This window comes from Hakea prostrata, chromosome 8 (assembly GCF_041222555.1).
Source record: "Hakea prostrata isolate BN-2017 chromosome 8, UWA_Hpros_2, whole genome shotgun sequence".
Classification (NCBI taxonomy): domain Eukaryota; kingdom Viridiplantae; phylum Streptophyta; class Magnoliopsida; order Proteales; family Proteaceae; genus Hakea; species Hakea prostrata.
Window position 1 is genome coordinate 12,975,627 of NC_142607.1, and position 20,946 is coordinate 12,996,572.

Here is a 20,946-nt window from a genome sequence, read left to right on the forward strand (position 1 = left end):
TTTGTAATGAGAACCTGGAAGAAATTGATGTTTGACAATTTTGGTTGTTAATGACAATTCTTATGAGTAAGAATACAAAACACTCCTTGTATGTGAAATAATTATGATAGCTAATGTGATTTCTAAGAGCACTTTGAGAGAGGTGGAAAAACTTTTCACGCATTTGTGTAGTGAGAAAGTGAGAATAATAAGAAGTTGCACTTGGTTAAGTGGGACAAATTGTGTTTGCCAAGGGAGGTAGGTGGGTTGCGCTTTCAAAGATTATAAGTGGTTAATGAAGCATTTCTTATGAAGTTAGTTTGGGAGTCTTTTCATAGAGATTCCTTGTAGGCAGAGGTTGTTGTCGCAAAATTTTTTTTTTTTTTTTATATGGAAATCATATTATTTTATTCAAAAGAAACAGAGGCTAACACTTAATCACGGTTACAAAGCTCCCGAATCCAGGAAAAGGATACTGGCCAAGAGGTCTTAGCAGAAACAGACCTTGCCTCTTATGCTAGAGTATGGGCAATCCCATTTGAGACTTTAGAAATAAGAGAAAAAAAACAAGTAGAACAGCCCAAGGCCAGTTCTTTACAATCTTGAATTAACTCCATTACCTAGAAAGGCCTAAATAATTCATGACCCAACAACATCCTTTGGAGGCCTAGACAATCTGTTTTGATTTCCACCTGCAGAAAATCATTATCTAGTGCCCATTGAAGTGCTTCTCTGACTGCAATGGCCGCAAAATACCTTAATGGTAGGCAAAGTAGTATTTTCTCTATGGTTGCCATGGATTCCCCTCCATGGAAGGGTATGGTGCGAGTGGTTGATATTGTGTCAAAGAATTGCAGGTTATAGGTTTGACCTTACATTCAGTGGATTTATGCTAGGCGTTACTCATATCCCAAAAAAAACTAGGTGTTTGCCCTCTGATGAATGAAAAGTCAATTTATCAAAAAAGAAGAAAAAAAAAAAAAAGACAAAAATTGGACTACTTGGGATTAAAAAAGAATTCCTACATCACCACTTCAAGAATCCCTCCCATTAGAGGCTTCGAGGGGTTTAAGTTCTGCTTGGAAAAACATTAAATTGGCATAAACTAAATAATACTCACTTTTTTTTTTCTTTTCGGTAAAGGGGACTTCATTAAGCTAGGAGATGGGAATATTAATATGTCTCAACTAGAGTCGAGCCCAGGATTTCACCATTAAAATAGTTCTGCACTGGCAAACGATACTTACTTTTAAAATTATAACTTACCCACGGTTAGATTTTTGTTAATTAGAGTGTAAAATGACCCTAGTTCCTTTTATGCAGTTATATGACTTAATTACATCCATTTAATGTTATCTTATATTCAATCTTAGTGTGTGGTTCAAGATTTTATAAGGTCCATTTTTGACAAATAAATGAACCATATATTTCTCTATGGATGAAAAACACGATGGACATTCACATCCAAATGTTCACATTAGATTAAACTAAAAAAATTTTATATCTTCTCAATTTTGCCTCAACCTTTGAATACATGTATCTTTCATGCAAAGAGAAATTGAAGATTCATTTTTTATTAGAAATTGACTAGTTAAAATTATGTGGTGGTTCTTGACAAGGAATAGGGTGAATGTGAGCTTTCTTCACCTTCCTAAAGGTTAGGCATGGGAGGATATTAAATAGGGATCCAAAGGGCATTAAAGTCATTTTACCCCACTTAATTTAAAAATCCTAACTTTGGATAATTTTAAATTTTGTAAGTGAATGTCATGTAATTTATGCTATAATAGTGGGTAAACATTAGTCTTATCCCAAAATAGTGGGTGTTGTGTAAAAAACTCTTTCTTGTTCTTCTCTTCTTGAGTGAGAATAAGAAATATAAGAGAGAGATAATGGAAAAAGGACATAAGAAATTAGATTGATTAAAACCATGGTCCGACATGTCGCCCGATTTTTTGCCAACAATCGAAGCTTCTCATGAGGTTCAAGTTTAGATAAACAAACCGCACAATTACGGTGGATGAACTTTTCAAACCAGTAACAGAGTTGAAGGAGAACATAGGAAGTGAATCAATCAGAGATTGATACTCAAGAGACACGTAGCGGCTGGAGATGCGGTGAGCGTGATGCAAGTGATCCACATAATCTTGGTTTCCATCGCCGGATGATCTAGAGGTGGTGGAGGAAGATCAGCTAAGGTAGTGGAGGAGAAGGTGAAGCAAAACAGAGAAAATCAACACTGCCATGAGAATCAAAGATATAAATCTATAATGAGAAGGCTAGGGTTTAGACTCCCTTTCGATGGCGACGGCGTCACAGAAGAACCATCACCACCACTATTCTCTGCCATTCCACTTCCAACCGCCGCTGTCACTGGCAGAGGTGGCGGCAACGATAAGTCGATAACCCCTGCGAGCGAGACTATATGTGTGCACCAAAGAGAGAGAGAGAGAGTAGCCAATTAGGTTTTAGTTGCTGAGATAAAACAGAAAAGGTGAGAAAAGTGAAGACAGAGTTGACGGAATAATCGACTACCGGCGATATATAACCGATTTTTGGTAAAATTCGTGTCGTTGGGGGGTGTCGTGTCGCCCCCAGCGACACACCGATTTATCGCTGTGTGAAACAACTGCATTTACGAGGGAAGAAATTACATTGATGGAAACAGAAAACAGGAGACTTTCCCCCGTTAAGTTACTTTAAAATCTGAAATATAAAGCAAATCCGGAGAGGTACTTCACTAACCGACTAATTTGAGCTAGTGGGCTTACGTTAACGAGTTGGCCTAAACTAGCCCTAAACCCTAAAAAAAAAGAACAAAAAAAAACAATACATATTGCAAATCCCATGAATTCAAGAACCGTGTTGACATTTTCTTTGTAGTATAAGAAATAAATTCAATCATGTTCATAACTATCTATAATACCAATGATCAACCTAATATTTGAGATCTCCATTGGCTATTAAGCGCAGAAATAATCTAAGCCCAAAAAAGAAAAATAATTTATTCCTTTTACATCCTTTGCAGAAACAGCATGTATGTGTTATTTTCAAATGATTTATTTTTCAGAGCTTTGCGTACAATTTAATTTATATGTTGGTAGTTTTTTTCGGCAATGTGCTTTACTTATTCAAAAGGTAAGTGAAAGCGGAGTCCCTTACAACCACATTAAGGGAACCCCTAGTAAAAACTGGCCACCCAGGCTTACTTACTAAAGTGAGAGCCTTCTGGGCTAGGGAGTGGAATACTTCATTATTCCCTTGATTTCCCCCCTTGAGGATATACTTGAAACAAACATACTCGTGAGGTGCTTCATGTTTGCTAGAGTCACTCTAATTGAGATGGAAACCTTATCAAGATTTATGGTTTGAATTAATTTACAACAATCCGACTTCGACTAGATATGGGTGTCATCCCTTTGAAGAGCAAACAACAAGCCCGCCCTGAGAGCACAAGCCTCTCCTATCAGCGTCGAATTGAACTCCATGGTTTCAATCACAACCCATAAAACCATGCCATGTCCATTCGCAGGCGCATAACCCAAATCACATTTCACCAAGCCAATTGACAAAGCCGCATCACACTAGACCCTAAGAACTCCACCTTGGTTCGGTTTCCATAGGCTTGGACTTCCCACGCTAACACCTTTGGGCCTAGAGGGGCAATTTACACCTAGGTTTATATTTGCCCAAAACTCTCTAAATGCTGCATGGGTCTTTTGAATCATATCCATTACCGTCCGCTTCTCATTAAAACCTTTCTCATTACGAGCTACCCAGATGTACCAACATTAAGAAAGTGCAAAGGCTGAAAGCTCATTGCTTTTCTTGCTTGGAGGAGAAATTCATCCTACCCCAACTCTTCAACCATTGATCCAAAGTGGGCGTTGAGTTAAGACGTGGAACATATGATAATTGACTTCCAAACCATACCACCCTTCCATATGGGCGGCTAATAAGATGTGTTCATTGAATTCTATTGTTGCTCCACACCTATTGCAACTTGTGTTCATCTAAAAATTCCTTTCATGCATGGCCTCATCGGTAGCCAGTCTTTGTGTGCACAGTCACCGTTGCATGAATGTTTTCAGCTTTGGTAGAATCTTATTGTGCCATATCATTTTTTTCTTGGTCAACCTGAAATTTATCTTAAACTTTCAATTTTTGAATTGGAGATATCAAAACCTGTTCGAACAAGAAAAGGAGGTGGGGACAACCCCAAATATAATCCAACGGAAATTTTCTAGCTCCTCTAATTAGAAAATCAGCATAAACACGTTCATCCTCTTTACATAGCAAAGCTAAATAACTTGAAAGTGAGTTTTTAACATTATTAGATCTCCCAAAATACCTTCACTAACCCAATCATTGCATCATGTCGAGAGGTATTCACTATTTATCAAGTTGCAAGAATGAACACAAAGGGGTGGCTTAGTTGGCAAAGGCCAACGCTTCCACATAGGAGGTCAGAGTTCGAATTCCCTTGGGCCTAGGGACGAAGCCTCGCCTATATTAATTATATAAAAAAAATTGCCTTGAGGATGTAGTCGGGGTGTGCGCAAGCTAACCCGGATAAACCTCATTCCAAAAAAGTTACAAGAATGGCTCCATATTCAACCCAAAAGACCCAAAAAAAAAAAAAAAAAAAAATAAATAAATAGAGGGTTTTTATCTCTTTTTTGTTTAAAAAAAGGAAAACCTTTACCTGGATCCCCGCGAAGCCCATGAGGCACTTTATTATTATTTTATTTAAAAAAAATGGTTTTCCATGATAAAAGTCACGTGACAATTACGTGACATTAGATTGCTACGCCCACCTACCCAGGTCACAAGGCTTAAAACCGCTTTAGAGGGCCCACTATTAATATCTAACTACCCTTTCTTTTCGCTTCCGTATCGCAACTCGCAAGTCTATTATTCACCTCTCAAAAATTTCCTCCAAACACGGAAACGAAGAGCCGCTGCAAATATATCAGATACCAGCTTCTGTCGATTCTGTAGCTGGTGATTGTGGAGCATAAAAATCTTTTGCTGCTAAATCTCCTCGACTATGAGTGACAATAAGGACACTGGTTTCCGTATCGAATTCGAATTATCCATTTTATTTCTCCTTTTCGAAGAGGACTGGGTTCATTACTGATTTTAGTATAATTGATTGATAGGAAAGGAACGTTTCTCTGATGCGTAAACCCTAACTGCACATCGAAGGTATCGCTGGAAAAGGTACCTGGGCTGTCATTGAATTTTATTTGCCTTCGCATGCAATGGGTTCTTTATTTATGTTTATGTATATCCGTACTTCGTTAGTTTCGATTGTTGGAAAGTTAAGTTCAATATTCTTCTTCTTTGGTGAGTTTGGTTATGTATGTTGATGATGAAAAATGAAGAATTATGGTATTTTCTTCACTTTGGTAGCCTCATTGTTGGAATTCATTCTGACTAAATAAAAAAATTGGGTTTCTGAAAGTCTTCGTTTAGTTAATTAAGACAAATGATTTGATTATTTTTCTGCCAAAAACAACGTGAAAGGGAAGAAAAAAAAAAGGGTTTGACTTAGGAGGAATATTCTGTCGTCAGGGTTTACCGCTCTTTTTTTTTTAAAATTTTATATTTTATGATTGTTTGTTGCTAGGAATAAAAGTCTGTCGACAGTCATTGCAAATGTGATTCGCTAGAGCTGCATTTGAGAAATTATTTCGCAGTGCCTTTTTAGGAGGCCATAACTACATCTTGAAGCGCTTATTATTGTGGTAAGGCAGCTTTCTGTATTCGAGAAATTGAGTGTGACCATGACCCTTAAAACAGCATTTGACAATTGGTAGTTAAAACATATTGGCAATGGTGAGGTCAAAAGAAGTAGATTTTGAAATCCTGGATTCTTACAAAATGATGGAAGTAGATCTTTTCCTTTGGGTAAATAAACTATATCATAAACAGCACAAAAGGGGTTTTACCCAAAAAAAAAGAAGCCCAAAAAGGGAGATATGGGAGAGGGGTTGTCCAAGATAGGCTAGATGTGCCTAGGATTAAGGAATCAGGTTACAATAATGAGGCTGTTCCTTAGGGAGTTTAATAGCGCTAAGGCACAAGATGAGAGAGTTTGGAGCAAATATCCCTATCGATGGCCTTCAAAGTCTGGTTAGGAAATCTGGTTTTGGTAGTCCATCTGTAAGTTCTGCTCATCCAGATATGAGTGACTTTTATTAGGTGTTAAAGGGAGAACTGCAAAGAGCCAACCCTAGTATGAGAGGTTAGGTAGCACTTGCCAAAGGAGCAACAACTTGTATGAAATCTTTTGAAGTCTCACTAATACTTTGTATTGGCCTTCAAACCTTTTTGAGTTCTCGGTGACTGATCCCTCATTATTTCAAGGTTTTCATAAGCAACTCTACTGCTGTTGAAGAAGACTAAAGAGGAAGGCATTTTGGGAGTTTGAGTGTCCCACATATCTCTTAAGACGTGGGGTTTCATCCTAAAGAAGGTTCAATCATATCCTATCCCAATTTGGTGAGGGATTGAGGCTTCAAAGGCTGGACTAGCTGCTGCTAGACCTCTTTATTCTTCTGAAGAGCATACCATTGATGAGAAAATTCTTTAGGTGAACTCAAAGTGGAAGTTGGTAATTGAGGAGGAAAATATTTTATTGCCGAATATGCCATCAGATGAAGACTGTTATGGATAAGGAGAACAATATCCCCAGACGATTGGATAGTTGCTCTGTGCTTAACATATCCTCTTTCCACGCAAAATGAATGCACGTGGATCCATAAGAAGGAAGGAGTCTCTAAAGGCTTGCACTCGAAGAAATAGGTTTTAGAAGTTGTAGTAAGAAAGATATGGTAGGGGCTTTATAAAACTTCAACCTGACATTGCGAGTTGGTCTCTCTTAGGGGAAAAACTATCTCTCAATGGGAAGATACTGCCTCTGTGTGTATTATGAACCATAAGCAGATGTTAAAGCAGTCGAAGGAGTGAAAGCAGAGGCAAGACTTGGCTTGGTTGCACCCTTCACTTCCCCAGCAATGCCTCTAAGGCCTAAGTCGGTGTTTTTTTTAATGAAATGATTTTTTATATTTTGAATTCCTCCTTACCTAAAAGTGGATTGGGTGTCCTCTTGGATGTTCCAAACCACCATCTTGGACTTCAAACATTTGCTTCAAAGAGAAAGTTTGAGACTCAAAGTGTGCCCTCATAAGGCAGGTTGCCCAAAAGGATCCCTTTCATTTATAGATCGGATCCATTAGTGGTATAGGCAGAGACAAACAAAAATGGCAAGAGGGGTGGGGGCTGCATGCATAGTTGATAAAGATCGAATGGAATTTGGTAAAAAGTTTTCCACACTAGCCTAATGGGAGGGACCTTGCTTCACTGAATAACCAATTGATGCAGCTGTTTACCTTTTTTTGGGGTTACCTGACGGAAGTAGCGGGACCTCACTTCTCTGAATAACTAGTTGTTTCATATCCTTTGGTCCATACCTCTCTTGGGTGCCAGGATGCATGCTAGTTTTATACAACCAGAAGAGTGGCACAAGATTTGCCTCATGGCTCATATAAAGACATTGATTCCTCCATGCAACAATTTGCTCGCAATAAAGAACGACCAAGAAAGAACGTTTTTGTGCTCTCCAAGTGGTTACTCTAAGCATGCTAGATGTTGCTTCATTTTGTATAGTGATAACGCATTCTCTTTCTTAGTGCTCCACCACATGTTCCAAACCCTATAGTGTTAGTGATAAGAGGAACCTTGAGAGGAAGAGGTAAGCCAATGACAATTGGTCTCAAAGGGTTGGGGAAGTTTGCACCTAGGCTAGATGGAAGCAAGAGCACATGTTCAAATGGGCTTGGAGAAGGGGTAGTCAAAGAAGAGGTGGGGAATGTCTAATGGTTCAGTACAAAAGATGTAAGATGGGGGGCTTGGATGGATTGGATGCGGAAGCTGTGGAGAGGGATTTCTAGGCAATGGAGGCTTGGCAGGGGATTTGGCCTTGAAACCATATTAGGTTGCCCCAGAAGACATTATGGGTGGAGATGTAGGTGAGATTTCGATCGGAGGTCGAGGAGAAGGAGCCCTTTTTGAAGGGGAGCTAAGGGAGTTACTCGAGGGGGGGATTTCAGGAGTGGGGAGGAGGGACCAGATCTGGTCAAGGTCAATTTGGTGGGGGAGGGGAGAGATAGGCTCCCTTAGTGATAAAGGAGGAGAGAGGGGTATCTTTTAGAATTTTGGAAGAGTAGACGACTCTACCTCCGCCATTATAGAGAATGCCAAGTGGATGTCAACACTCCAGCCAAGGTACAAACTTTCGCTGAATTTCGGTCGTTTCGGTGAAAGGCGAACCGAAATCCGAATTTACAATATATCGCTGGAATCGTTAGAAAATCGTCGATTGCTAGGCGATTCGGCGAAATACTAGAGAATATTGTCAGAAATGCCGAAACTTCATCGATCCATGCTCTTTTATCTCCATTATTACCTGTTATCGGCAATCACAGACAGAATAGGAAAACAAAACCCAATAAAATCCAACCAAAGAGGGAAAATGAAACGTTTTAGTCAATATTTCCCATGAAGAAAAGATCAATGCTGGAGCAAGGAGGAGAGAAGGGTTTGCAGATCCGCCATGGAAGCAACAAGAGAAATAACAAACAGAGAGTTGAAGTTATTGAGAAGAAGAGACCCACGACTAAAGTCTTCTCACGAGAGTCATGACCTAACTCCCTGATCATAAATAAAATACTAAAAATTGAAACGCCTCTACAGTAGAATCGCAGAAAGGGAAGGAGAAGAAGCCCCAAAACCCTAGATGTTGATCTGCAGAGGAAGGTTCACGAAAGACGGAACCACCAAATCCGAAAATAGTACCACGTTAGGTTTGGGATTAAATTTAGTGATTTTGATTCCCCCAGCATGGTTTTATGATTATATTTATTAATTTTGATTCTCTCACTTGACAGTTGACACACATGTGGATTAAAAACCATTTTCACCCATGATGTGGTGTCACATCAATGGATTTTTTTATTTTTTTACTTCACTCGAACTATCGCCGTGAATGGCGATAATCTTGGCGAAGTTCGCCGGCACCAACCGGCGAACTTGCGAACTTGGCCAAAATTTCGCACCTTACTCCAGCTAGAAGGAGATATTGGAGCCGTCAACAGTTGAGAAGGAGACAACTGAGAGAGCAAGCTGGCCGAAGGGGAGAATAGGCTCTCTAGGTGCAAGTGGGGCGGGGGTTGACAGTCAGATGGAGTGTTATTTGAGGAGGTGATAATAGACCCTCTTGACCCATACGGAATTTTCTTAGGAAGAGACTAGATAAATTTGAGGAAATTGGTAATGTTGTAGTCCCTAATCCTTTGGATGCCGAGACCCCCTTCAGATTTGGGTCTACAGATGGATGTCTAATTGGCAAGGCAGAGGACTTTGGAGGATGCTTGGCCATCCCATAGGAAGCTACAAAAGGGGGACTTCATTGCATGAATGGTGGATATTTAGAGAGAAAAGGTCCTGAACCAGTGGATACATGTGCATTGGAGGACTGATTTGATTAGAACAGCCTTGCACCAGCCTTGTGTAAGCGCTTAGCTTTCCAAAGCTGGAGCTTTTTGCAAATTTGGTTGAGGAGAGGGGTGCAATGAAGGGCATGAAGACGGTCAAGGATGAAAGGGAGCCTAAGATACTTTACAGGAAGGGTACCAAGGTCCAAGGGTAAAAGCCAGTGTGGTGGATGAGGGAAGAAGAGAAAGGGTTAGAGGTGCTAGAGGAGCTTTGAGGAGGTTGATGTGTGGATCAAAGAGGGATTCGAAAATATGGAGGGGAAGGCTCGACTTTATAGAAGATCATTAGGTTATTTGTGAAGGCAAGATGAGTGAGCCAAGAGGATTTGCATTTAGGGAGTAGGGAGAGTAGGTGGAGATTAGTTTTGGATTGGAGACTACTGGAGAGGACTTCAAGGTTGAGAAGAAGAGGTACAAGGAGAGAGCGCAACCTTGGCAATTGCCAACATGGGAGGGAAAGAAGCCAGTAGAGGAGCTTACAAGCACAAAGAAGCATAGTTTAAATATCCCACGACACAACAAGATACTAGCTGATATGGGTCCATATTGGATACAGTTTATACAATACATATTGATATGTCTCTCTCTCTCTGTCTGTCTTTCTTTTTAAAGGGCACATATTGGGTTGCACCAAAATGTAGTGCCCAGTACTATACAGTACTCGATATGAGATGATGCATCTCTTAAAATCACTTGATGATACGATACCTGATATTGATGCTCTAAACCTTGTAGAGAAGGAAGGGAAGAGATGTAGGAATAGATCCAATGGGAGAAGCGTGAGAGGGGGAGGGGAGTTCATTTTGCTGATAACATCAGGGAGAAGTTCCAATGCAGGGAATTGAAGGATTTATGGATGCCAATCTTAAGGAGGGAAGTTGGGGGATTGCTTGCGGTCGCAGCCTCAATTTTTGAGCAAAGGAGGATATTGTTTGAGATGCCACAACTTGAGATGAAGGCAGATTGGTTGTGGATGACTAGGAAGGGAATACTTTTAGGAGGCGCTTGGCTAGGAATTTTGGCAATGAATTCGTAGAAAAGATTACAATGGAAAATGGGTATGAAGTCGGACATGGTGGAAGCACTGGGCATTTGGGCAAAAGATAGGAAGGTTTGGTTGATATGGAAGATTTGGCTAGGTTTAAAGAAAAAGCTTTTGATAGCTTTGATCAGGTCCTGTTTGGTGAGGTCCCAATGGGAGGAGAAAAAATCCATACCGTATTCATCTGGGCTAGGGGCATGATTGGGCCTATGGGAGAGGATAGCCAAAGAGATTTCTTCGTCCAAAGAGATGGATTGGAGAAATCCCATTGAGAGTGAGGGACAAATTTGTTGATGAGAGAGGAGGAGATGATGGTAGGAAGAGAAGGGATCAAAAAGGCTTTTGAAGTGGAGGATGGCTTCAAATTTGATGCTAGGGACTGAGAAGGGAGATGTAGTTTGCATTGTTTCAAGCTCTAAGAGAGGGTGGAAGTAGGCAGAGTTGGAGTCTCCATGTTCGAGTTCAAGCCACTTGTTCTTGGATTTTTGGCGAAAGAAGCTCTTTTCTCTCGAGGTAAGTAGAGTAAGTTTGGAAATTGGAAGCAAGGTGTTTCTCCTCAAGTGGTAGAAGGGGGTCATAAAGGTTGCAGATAATTTAGTTTTGGATGAGGGAGGCTTAGCTCAGATGGAAGAAATAAGGCTGGAGGTGTTGCCGAAGGTGTTGGAGTTCCTTTCTTTGATCAGCTCTGACTATGGAGTTTGTGTGCGAAGTTGACTAGAGAGGAGGTGAGGACTTCGACCATGCAAATTGTAGGTTGGGAGATCCACATGTCAAAAAATTTAAAGCGTTAGGGGTCGAAGGAGAGGAGGGATTGGATGAAGAGCTTGCAGGAGGTAGAGCTTGGAGAGGCTGGAGTGGGGAATTTCGCATGGAAGCCAGGGAATTGGGAGAGCCAGTGATAGTTGCGAGGAATGATCAAGTTTTTGTTTGTGATACGATGGAGATTGTGCTGATAATTTTATGAACTAATAGGGGCTCTTAACCATCGAAGGTCATCAGTACTAAAGTCTTCAACGTATTCAATGCTTTCAATAATTGCATTAGGATTAGGGGAGTTGCCACTGGTTTTTTTGCGGGCAAAGCAAACAATATTTAATCCAACTATATACCTGAGGAGTGCTGTCAGGAACTCAATAAAGCATAGGGTAAATATTAATTAAAAAAATATAAAATTCAAAGAGAAGTGTTGGGTGTTAAGATTTTGATCGTGGCCTATTACATAATGAAACTCACTTATGCTAGTAATAGTAGATAATCTTCTGCCAATCCGTTTGATGTACTGACATTTCTTTGCAGTCCTATGATTAACATACCGCAGAATTCATATTGTTGTCTGGGTAAGATTATTACTTTTATTTTGACCTTTTTCTTAAAAAAAATTATTTGATGTATTCTGTGGTTGTAAAATAAGCCACTAGTGTTTATTTTGCTTCTTCAGCTCTTGCATGTTGTTAACAAGAATATTTGTGTCTATGTGAAGGAGATTTATAAATTTACAGTTGGATAAGACTGTTTCTATGCTTTTGCAGATTGTATTGGATATTCTTCTGTGTCTCCCTTCTCAAGTATTGAGTTTTCAGCACAATGCCTTCCTGAAGTACTGAATTATGCTGGATGATGTTTCTTCTAAGACATGCCTGGTATGATGCTTATTCAAATTCGGGATATATAGTTGGCTTAAAGTATTTTCAGACTATACACAAGTTGTCAGCTCATAATGAGATACTGAATCTCAAGATACATTTAGACCACTCTTTGCCCCAGTTATTTTTGTCTGTGAAACTGTTTGTTCGACTTTAATGCTTTGGCACAAGAGAATGATACAGGCGGAGAAGATGAACAAATGGATGAATTAGTTTCATATTTTTGCTTTTGCTTTTGTTTTGAATGGAGGGGTAATGCTTTTGTTTTGGCACAGACCTCATGATAGCTGCCACCTTTTTTACAGCCATCTATGTTTCTTTTTCCCCCTAAAATGCAGGAGTACAGAGACAGTTAATGATGTGCTATAAAAAAGGAACCATGGAACATATTTCAGACAAGAGATACCCTCTGAGTGCAAAAGACTACAAGTTGTATGAGGAAGTTGGTGAAGGAGTCAGTGCTACTGTTTACAGAGCTATCTGCATTCCATTCAATGAAATTGTTGCTATCAAGGTTCTTGACCTAGAAAGATGCAACAGTGATTTGGTATGTGAGATTTGTTGTGGCTAGTAACTTAAGATATTTAGTCCTACATGCATTTGGTTGGTTTGTTTATGTTTAAATTTGGTTCGAGTACTTGTTTTCCTGGGCTGATTAACAATTATTGCCTCTTATTTTCCCTCTTGCCCTTTTTCAATACACACTTTATTTATAAAACACAGTACTTATCATTGAGTTGTTTTTGTATGGTAGTTACTTAATCACCCCAAGCTTTGGAATTGTAATTCACTTCTTCCTGTCACAGTGTTGATTAGGGTAATAATCTAATCTGAAAATCCAGATTTTAGTCTAAATGCGGGCAGACAATAATCAAATTTATGATCAGATAAGACATAAAACAAGGAATTAAGTTGTTAAGGAAAAAAGTTGGTCAATGGAAGGGGAGGGAAGAGAGATGAGACCAAGGATACCAAACCTGGATGTATTGCTCAACAACACAATAACTGTTGAAATAAACTTATATTGCTTCTTCAATAATCTCTAATTGATGGGGTTGGTATTGCATGTATAAAGATCTTCTGACATTCATAAATTGACTGAAAAAGGACTCCCAATCACAGTCACACATTCAGTAGAGTAATTAAACTAAAAACAGAATTATATCTAGCTATTATTCTAATTTAACTGAAACCCTTAAGTTACCTTCTTATCCCATGTTCTAACTTTATCACTACTCTGTGGGCCTATAAATTAAGCCCATCCTAATGTGATGTAGGACAGCGGTCTAGGGAGCAACCCATGGCACTGCCAAGCAGCATGGGAGCATGGTTCAACAGCAGGGGCACTTCTGTCATTTTGGGCAGGCAATTTCGAGCCTAGGTGGGTCTAGTTACATTTAGAAATTTATTAGGAGTCTAGTTCTGTTTTGGTTTTGTTACTTGAGTCAGTCTATGTTAAGTAGAAGTCCTATTTTAAATAGAAGTGATGTGACCAGAAGGGCCAACCGCAGAAAAATCCCACCAGTCAAAACAGGGCTTAGTGATGCTGCCCAGCACCCTATGGCTCAAGGAGGAAGCCAAACCTGGGCAGGGGTATTTTGGCGATTTTGGGTCCCTTGTCCCTTGTCCCTTGCAAACCCAATCTGACCTAGTTTGATTCAGGGTCCTGCTAGGAGTTTGGATCTACTTTTATTTTTGAATTTGGGTACTTGGTTGTTAAGTTATGAATCTTAGTCTAGACAGGAGTCCTAATTAGAGAGGGATTCCTCTAGTAGTAGCCCAAATACTATTGGGAAACTAGTTCTACTTATGTTTTGAAGTTTGGACATGGTTTAGTCAAGTTATTGAAGAGTCCCAGTTAAGTTAGGAGTCCCAATTAGAGAGGGATTCCCTTAGGTGTATTCCAATTTCTATGGGGAGTCAACTCTTGTTCTGTAATTTGAATCATCCTAGAGATATGTGAGAGTCCTTAGTAGAGTGGGAGTCATAAGTAAGTAGAAGTCACTCTTTGTTTGGGTTTCTAAGTTGAGGTCCTATCTTAAAAGGGATTCCTTCTTAAGTTAGAAGTCCTTTATGTTTGCACTTTTATTTAGCTAAGAGGAGTCCTTGTTTGTTTGCTTTCCAATTTGCATCCAAGTAGAAGCTAGTTTGATTTTCTTTCTAATGTTGAGTCCTAGCATTTTTTTTTTGGTACAAAGGGGCTTTATTAAGCCGGGAGATGGGGATATTAATATGCCTTAGCAAGAGTCGAATCCACGACCTCTTCACTAAGAGGTGTTGGTTTCAACCACTAGAACAACGAGAGTCCTAGCATGTTTATGTAAGGCTATAAATATAACACATTGCTTGTAAAGAAATCTGTGGACGATTTAAAAAATTTGAGATTGAAGGATATTGAGGAGTGGAGTCATGAGAAAACTTTTGGCTGAGTATGCTTATAAATTTCTGCACATTTCAAGTTCTTCAAGCCCCCAAATTCTCCTACAGCAAATAAGTTCAAACCCTACCCTTGCCCCTACCCCCCCCTCTTCCCTCCTTCCCATTCGCAGCCTCTCTCCCCCATCCCAAAAACTTCATCAACCCCAACACCCACCACTATCACAAGCCCCTCCCCCTTCCCATAACCCCTGCGGCAGCTTCCCCATTCCCCTGCCCCTCTTTTCTATTTCTTCTTCTTCTTTTCTTCCTGCGGCAGCATAGGAAACCCAAAAATTTCCAAACCTCCAAACCTCTAGTTCTCCTATATCTTCTAACCCCCACCCCCAATTCCCTTACCCTCTTAGGACGACCTTCCCTTTCCCCTCACTCACACTTGATCCCCATTCCCCACCCCCCACTCCTTTGCCTCATCTAAACCCTAAAATTCTGCATTTCATCTTCTCCAATCTCCACTAAAACCTATAACCCTAAAACTTCAAATGCCTGTTCCTCCTCAACCTCTAACCCAAATCCCCATTCCCTCTAGGATACCCCTCCCTCTCACCTACCTTGACTCTCGACCCTATCCCTAGCTGTAGATCATCCGCTAGAAATCCCAGAGTTTAGGAATCCTTAATTCTACAAACCCTAGCTTTGGGAATTAAATCTGGAAATTAAGTTCTGTCAAATCAGATTTAACTCTCTTATTTCCTAACCCTAATTGGTCTAGGTGAATCCCTCAACAACCCTAAATCACCCTAGACCTCTAGAAACCCTAACCACTAGATCTCCTAAACCTCTTTCCCAAGACCCACCCCCTTTAGGATCTAAACTTCCCTCCCTCTTCCCTACCTTCAGCCCTCATTACAGCCCCTCCCTTATCCCCAAAATCCTAAAACCTACTACATCTTCTTCTCTCAAACCCTAGAAACCCTAACCTTTTTTTCAATCGTACTCTTCAGACCCCTCATCTCAACCCCATTCCACTTTAGGATCATCATCCCCAACCCCTCTTTACCTTTGACCTTAACCCTAATCATAGCCTCCCCCTAGAAATTCCAATTTTCCTAAACCTTAAACCTGAGATTCAGTTTTGAATTTTAATTCACAGCAAGGTTCAGATCTTGAGATCAATAATTCCTAGACCCTATGCTTACCTGAACCTTGTAGGCTCTATTCCTGAACCCTAAAACCCCTCAAGACAGCATTATACTTGGAGCGCAGGGTTATAAAACCCCTAATTTTACCACTGGTTCACTTGGATTGATCCTGAAGATTGGCTTTCAATTTTTTGGTTACATCAACTGGTATCAATGCTATGGATGAATCAGCAGTAGCCAACACCATGGATGAATCAGTAGACAACTGCAGAGAAGGAATAGGAGTTGAGAACTACTACGAGAAATACTATTTTGATTCCAGATTATCCCTGAGTGTTACGTCAAATCCTTATGACAGAAATCAAAAGGAAGACTGGAGGAGAAGCTGCATTTTCTGCACCAGGCTCAAGTCAGGTGGACATCTAGCCAAGGTAATGGTAGATAGTGTGAGTAGTGTGAATGTGGTATCTGAAAGCTTTGTAAAAACCTCTAAGCTTAAGCTTGATAAGCACCCCCAACCTAGAGACTAGCCCTTCTTAATAGTGATAGATTGGAGGTCGCTCGGAGGTCTCTAGCATCCACCCACATCATCGTGCTTCCCTGTTGATATTGCTGCTGTAAAGTTGAGTAAGCTGGTTGTTGCTGCCGCATGGCCTGTGTGTCCTCCGGTCAGTATTTACTGGCATCGGTGCTCTGTTCCCTGCATTGGTTCCCTCTTCTAGCATCTGGAGTCATTGTGCCCAAACACTTGGCATCATGGGCATCTCACCGGAATCCACTAATCCTCCCACTTGGAAAACATCCTCCTGTCATCCCCTCGAATGGCAACGTATTTCAGTAGTGATTTCTTCACATCCACTTCAACTCGTAATCTGGAATATGACAATCTCTCCATCATCTACAATCTACATCATTTTATCAGTCACCAGTGAATTTCCCTATGATGCTGCCAACGGAGCTAAGGCCATTTGCAATCCAAAATCGGAAAGGCAGGTTGGGCAACAAGACCCAAATTGGCATTGAGTAGACATTGATTCTTTCTGTCCCCCATTCTGTGGACCAAGGCCACAAAATCAGTGGTCACCTCTGCACAAACCACGGGCCCCCTTCCAGAACTTTATTCTTATCCTTCTGCTGATTGAATCAAAAAACAAAGAAGCCACTATTGGGAAGATTCATGTCCACATGCCTTGAAATTCGCCATTGCTTCAGCAACACCTCTTTGGCGTAGTGAAAACTTGCTATTACCCCTATGAAGTGCCCAATCAATATATTATGCTATGTCAGTGGGTCATTCTGAGTATCTCGGGATCACAATGTGCCACTGTCGTCCCCTCAATACAGCCTGGTCTGATGAAACCCGAATCCGGTCCATCATGAAGTTTGTCTGTCGAAGAGGAAAAGAGGCTCTTCCACGCTACACCTTCATATTCAGTATGCCCTCAGCACCCCCATTGCCTTCCTCTTATCTGAGGGGAGAGGCATGCTGGTCAGCCATCCCACAGATCCAATTGCTTCCAAGTCTTCTTGGTGCATCCTGACTTCACTTCTGCCATACTTTCTGCAAGTTGAGTGGAGGCGTCGCGAGAATTCACTCTTTATTTAAATCTAACTTCTTACTCGATGCGCCAGTAGTTCAACAAAGAATAAGAAAAAGTTTTTTAAATTCTATAAACTAATATATAGATCAAACCCCATAAGTTAGAGTTGGTTGCTACACTACTTTTATATTTGCTTCCTATTAATACTAGGAACTGTCCTTTTCTCACTTGAGTCAATAACTGTGATTCTAAAGTTAAATCCTTGGACAATCTTGCAGCTGTCTGTAGAAAAGAGTCTGTTTCTCTAAATGTAATTTTATGTTTTTTTGGCTCTTTGATACCAGCTTCAATATTACAATTAGTGGATGCATGAAAGATGCTTGACTTATTAATAGTGGGGGTTCCATTTTCTAATTTTTGGCAATTTACACAGGATGGCGTTCGGCGAGAGGTACAAACGATGAGCTTGATTGATCACCCAAATTTATTAGGAGCACATTGCTCTTTTCCTAATGGTCGTGACCTTTGGCTTGTGATGCCATACATGTCTGGAGGATCATGTCTTCACATAATGAAATCTGTCCGTCCAGAAGGTTTAGAGGAATCTGTCATTGCCACACTATTACGTGAAGTGCTCAAGGCTCTTGTTTATCTCCATGCCCATGGGCACATCCATAGAGATGTTAAGGTATCACATCTTGATCTAGTCATAATGGCACGATATATTTAGTTTCTGCTATTCATCATCTTAAACTCATAAGTAATTAGTTGGTTGTTGGTCTGACCCCAAAATATCCACGTCTGTTTTTTGAACTGAAATTTCATCAGGTGAATGTACTGAACTTACAGTGTCTGACAGGAAGCATTTTTGTTGCACATAGTATTGAATGTGACAGGAAGCATTTTCATTGCACATAGTATTGAATGTGAAGAAAATATTTCCGTGGCTATTGGGAGATCGTTTTTATCATCTGCTATATCTAGTGAAGTTATGGTTTTCTGGAATATGAGCTCATTTTGATTTTGTTTTCTTGTTTAGGATACCAATGTAATGACAAGTTAATTGGCAGTGTGTACTTCCATGATTTTTGTAACATGTGGTGTTTTGTGGTTATCAAACGCTCCTGCTGTTTTCTCTCTTCTATTTTTCTGATGCATTTCATTCTTGTACTCGTTTAGCCTTTGAATTGCTACTTTTGTAGGCTGGAAATATATTAATTAATTCTACTGGAGCTGTCAAGTTAGCTGACTTTGGAGTATCAGCTTGCATGTTTGATACTGGAGACAGACAGCGGTCAAGAAACACTTTTGTTGGAACTCCATGCTGGTGCATACATTGTTATTTTTGTCTCCCCTACCCCTTTCTGCTTATTTAGATCCTGCTGGTGCCATTGTGAATTCAAATTTGTTAAAAACGAAACTTGCTTTGACTATTGACTTGCTTCTCCTGCCCCTTCCCCACCCCAAAAACCTCTCTTTTGGTAACTGTCTTTTCCAGGATGGCCCCTGAAATAATGCAGCAATTGCATGGATATAACTTTAAGTGAGTGGTTGACTAGCCTGATCCGTAATCATCTTATCTTGTCAATGTACAAAGTTTTTATACAAAGGTACTTAGTTTAAGATTTTCTTTATGTAAACAGAGCAGATATTTGGTCATTTGGAATTACTGCCCTTGAACTTGCTCATGGTCATGCCCCATTTTCAAAGTACCCGCCAATGAAGGTGAATTTCTGTCAGTTTTCCATATTCTCATTGTGGGAACTCAGTGGAACTCAATCATGCCTCTTCTTTGCAGGTGTTGTTGATGACATTACAAAATGCACCTCCTGGTCTTGACTATGAAAGGGACAAGCGGTTCTCGAAGGTTTGGGGGTTTCAGTTGAACCTACCTCAAAGAAAATGATTGCTATTGAGTATCTTTTTGAAAGTGTAATGCCTTTGCAGTCTTTCAAAGAGTTGGTAGCTGCTTGCCTAGTGAAGGATCCAAAGAAGCGACCCACTTCAGAGAAGCTTTTGAAGCATCGTTTCTTTAAAAAAGCACGTTCAAATGAGCATCTTGCACGAACCATTCTTGATGGCCTTGCTCCACTTGGTGAACGTTTTAGAATGCTGAAGGTGCTCATTCTGGCTGTAATGTTTGATTGATAAGCTTCTCTAATTTCCTTAGTTCATAAGCTCTTATGTGTGCTATTATGGCTATTTGGATTGAGTGTTTGCAGGCAAAAGAGGCTGATCTTCTAGCACAAAACAAGGTGATGAATGGAGATAAAGAACATTTATCACAGGTTAATAATTCAACCTACTCCATGCTTGGTTGCCCAAAAACTTGCCGATGCAGATCTAGTATTGAATTGGCCTATTTTCCTTTGAATCAACCTAGGGTTGATAGATATGGTTGTTGGGTGCTTTATCGGTTTGTGTGGTGCCTATTCTATGGACCAAAATGCCCCAGGAGGCTAGCATGTGCCTATTTTTGGGGGTATCATTACAGAAGGGGTCTGGAGTTGAAGGTCCTTTTCTGAGATTTCTCTCCATCCAGACATGGCTTATGGTGGCAGCAGAAGCAAGTTTGCGTATGAGATCACAAATGGAAGAGCCTTGGTAGGTCATGTCCACCAAAATCCATTCTTGCTCAATAGGGAGGATTCTTCTAGGTCTGAGCCAGCATTTAACTAGAATCCCTTTCCAGATGGAGGCAGCAAAAGGGCAAGGAGAGAAGAGATGATCTTGGTCATCAGTGGTATTCTAGCAAAGTGTCATTGGGAAGACCCTGATTGTGCCAATGCAAAAAGGAATGCTTGAGTAGAAAGGCAGTTTGAGAAGACCTTCCTAACCTGTAGCAGCTTAGAAAACCCAGAAAACCTAAAACCAGAGATTGACCTAACCCTAGAACACCTGTATCTCTCCAACCCCAACTCCAATCACTTCACCCTCTTAGAGTTAACTTCCCCATCCCCTCACCCACACTTAATCCCAACCCCACCCCATTCCAGTCATCCTAACCCAATAGGACTTTTAGAACCTATCCTAAACCCATTAGTATAGACCTAAGTCTACTAGAATCAACCTGAAATTACAAAGCAACAACAGGCCCTTCCTGAGGTCAATCCAAGCTATCAAATCCCATTCCTAAGACCAAAACCTATAAACCTTAATCTGGAAATACACTACAGCAGCAGCCCAACCCTATTTCCCTTCATCTTCAATCCTAAACCCTCTTAAAACCAGACCTAAACCTATTCCTATATCTGAAGCCTAATTACAGCATAGCATTAATCCTTAAAACCCACATTTCTTTCAGTCTCTGGCTTGGCTGAACCCTTCTAGGGTAGTTTTTTGTTTCTTAAAACCCTTATTCCTCCAAGAAATATCCTATTACAAGCTTTAGAAGACCGCCGGTTCCCTGAGAGGAGGATCCTCAAGTGAGCCTAAATCTAGGGTAACATCCCTACGAGCTAAAACCTAGAATTTGGTTCACATCAGAATGTCAATTTATCCAAATTAACACAGGGTAGGGTAGGGCTGGGCCAGGGTGGCCATAGGGTTAATAAACCCAAACTCTACCGGACCCTGCCAGGGTTATTTTGTAACTCAAACTGGCTCTTCTGGTCGAAAGTCGGGCCAGGCTTGGGCTGGCTCCTAGCGAGTTTGGGCCAATAA

At 40.5% G+C, this 20,946-nt stretch overlaps 1 protein-coding gene across 7 annotated transcripts in view; it reads left to right on the forward strand.

Annotated features, from left to right (window-relative positions):
• The first annotated feature begins 4,866 nt into the window (after window positions 1–4,866).
• Window positions 4,867–20,946, forward strand: part of LOC149007018 (uncharacterized) — a 34,053-nt gene continuing 17,973 nt past the window's right edge. For 5 of the 7 annotated variants that reach the window (XR_016174971.1, XM_089164804.1, XM_089164806.1 and 2 more), the window contains exons 1-10: window positions 4,867–5,202; window positions 12,111–12,221; window positions 12,563–12,771; window positions 17,717–17,971; window positions 18,486–18,610; window positions 18,782–18,826; window positions 18,927–19,008; window positions 19,082–19,150; window positions 19,231–19,401; window positions 19,506–19,571. Coding sequence is in view for 6 of the 7 variants with exons in the window: in XM_089164804.1 (XP_089020930.1) it covers window positions 12,215–12,221; window positions 12,563–12,771; window positions 17,717–17,971; window positions 18,486–18,610; window positions 18,782–18,826; window positions 18,927–19,008; window positions 19,082–19,150; window positions 19,231–19,401; window positions 19,506–19,571 (1,029 nt within the window). In the remaining variant the exon portion in view is untranslated. The remainder of the gene's footprint in view (window positions 5,203–12,110; window positions 12,222–12,562; window positions 12,772–17,716; window positions 17,972–18,485; window positions 18,611–18,781; window positions 18,827–18,926; window positions 19,009–19,081; window positions 19,151–19,230; window positions 19,402–19,505; window positions 19,572–20,946) is intronic. The other 2 variants (XM_089164803.1, XM_089164802.1) reach the window with 2 other exon arrangements.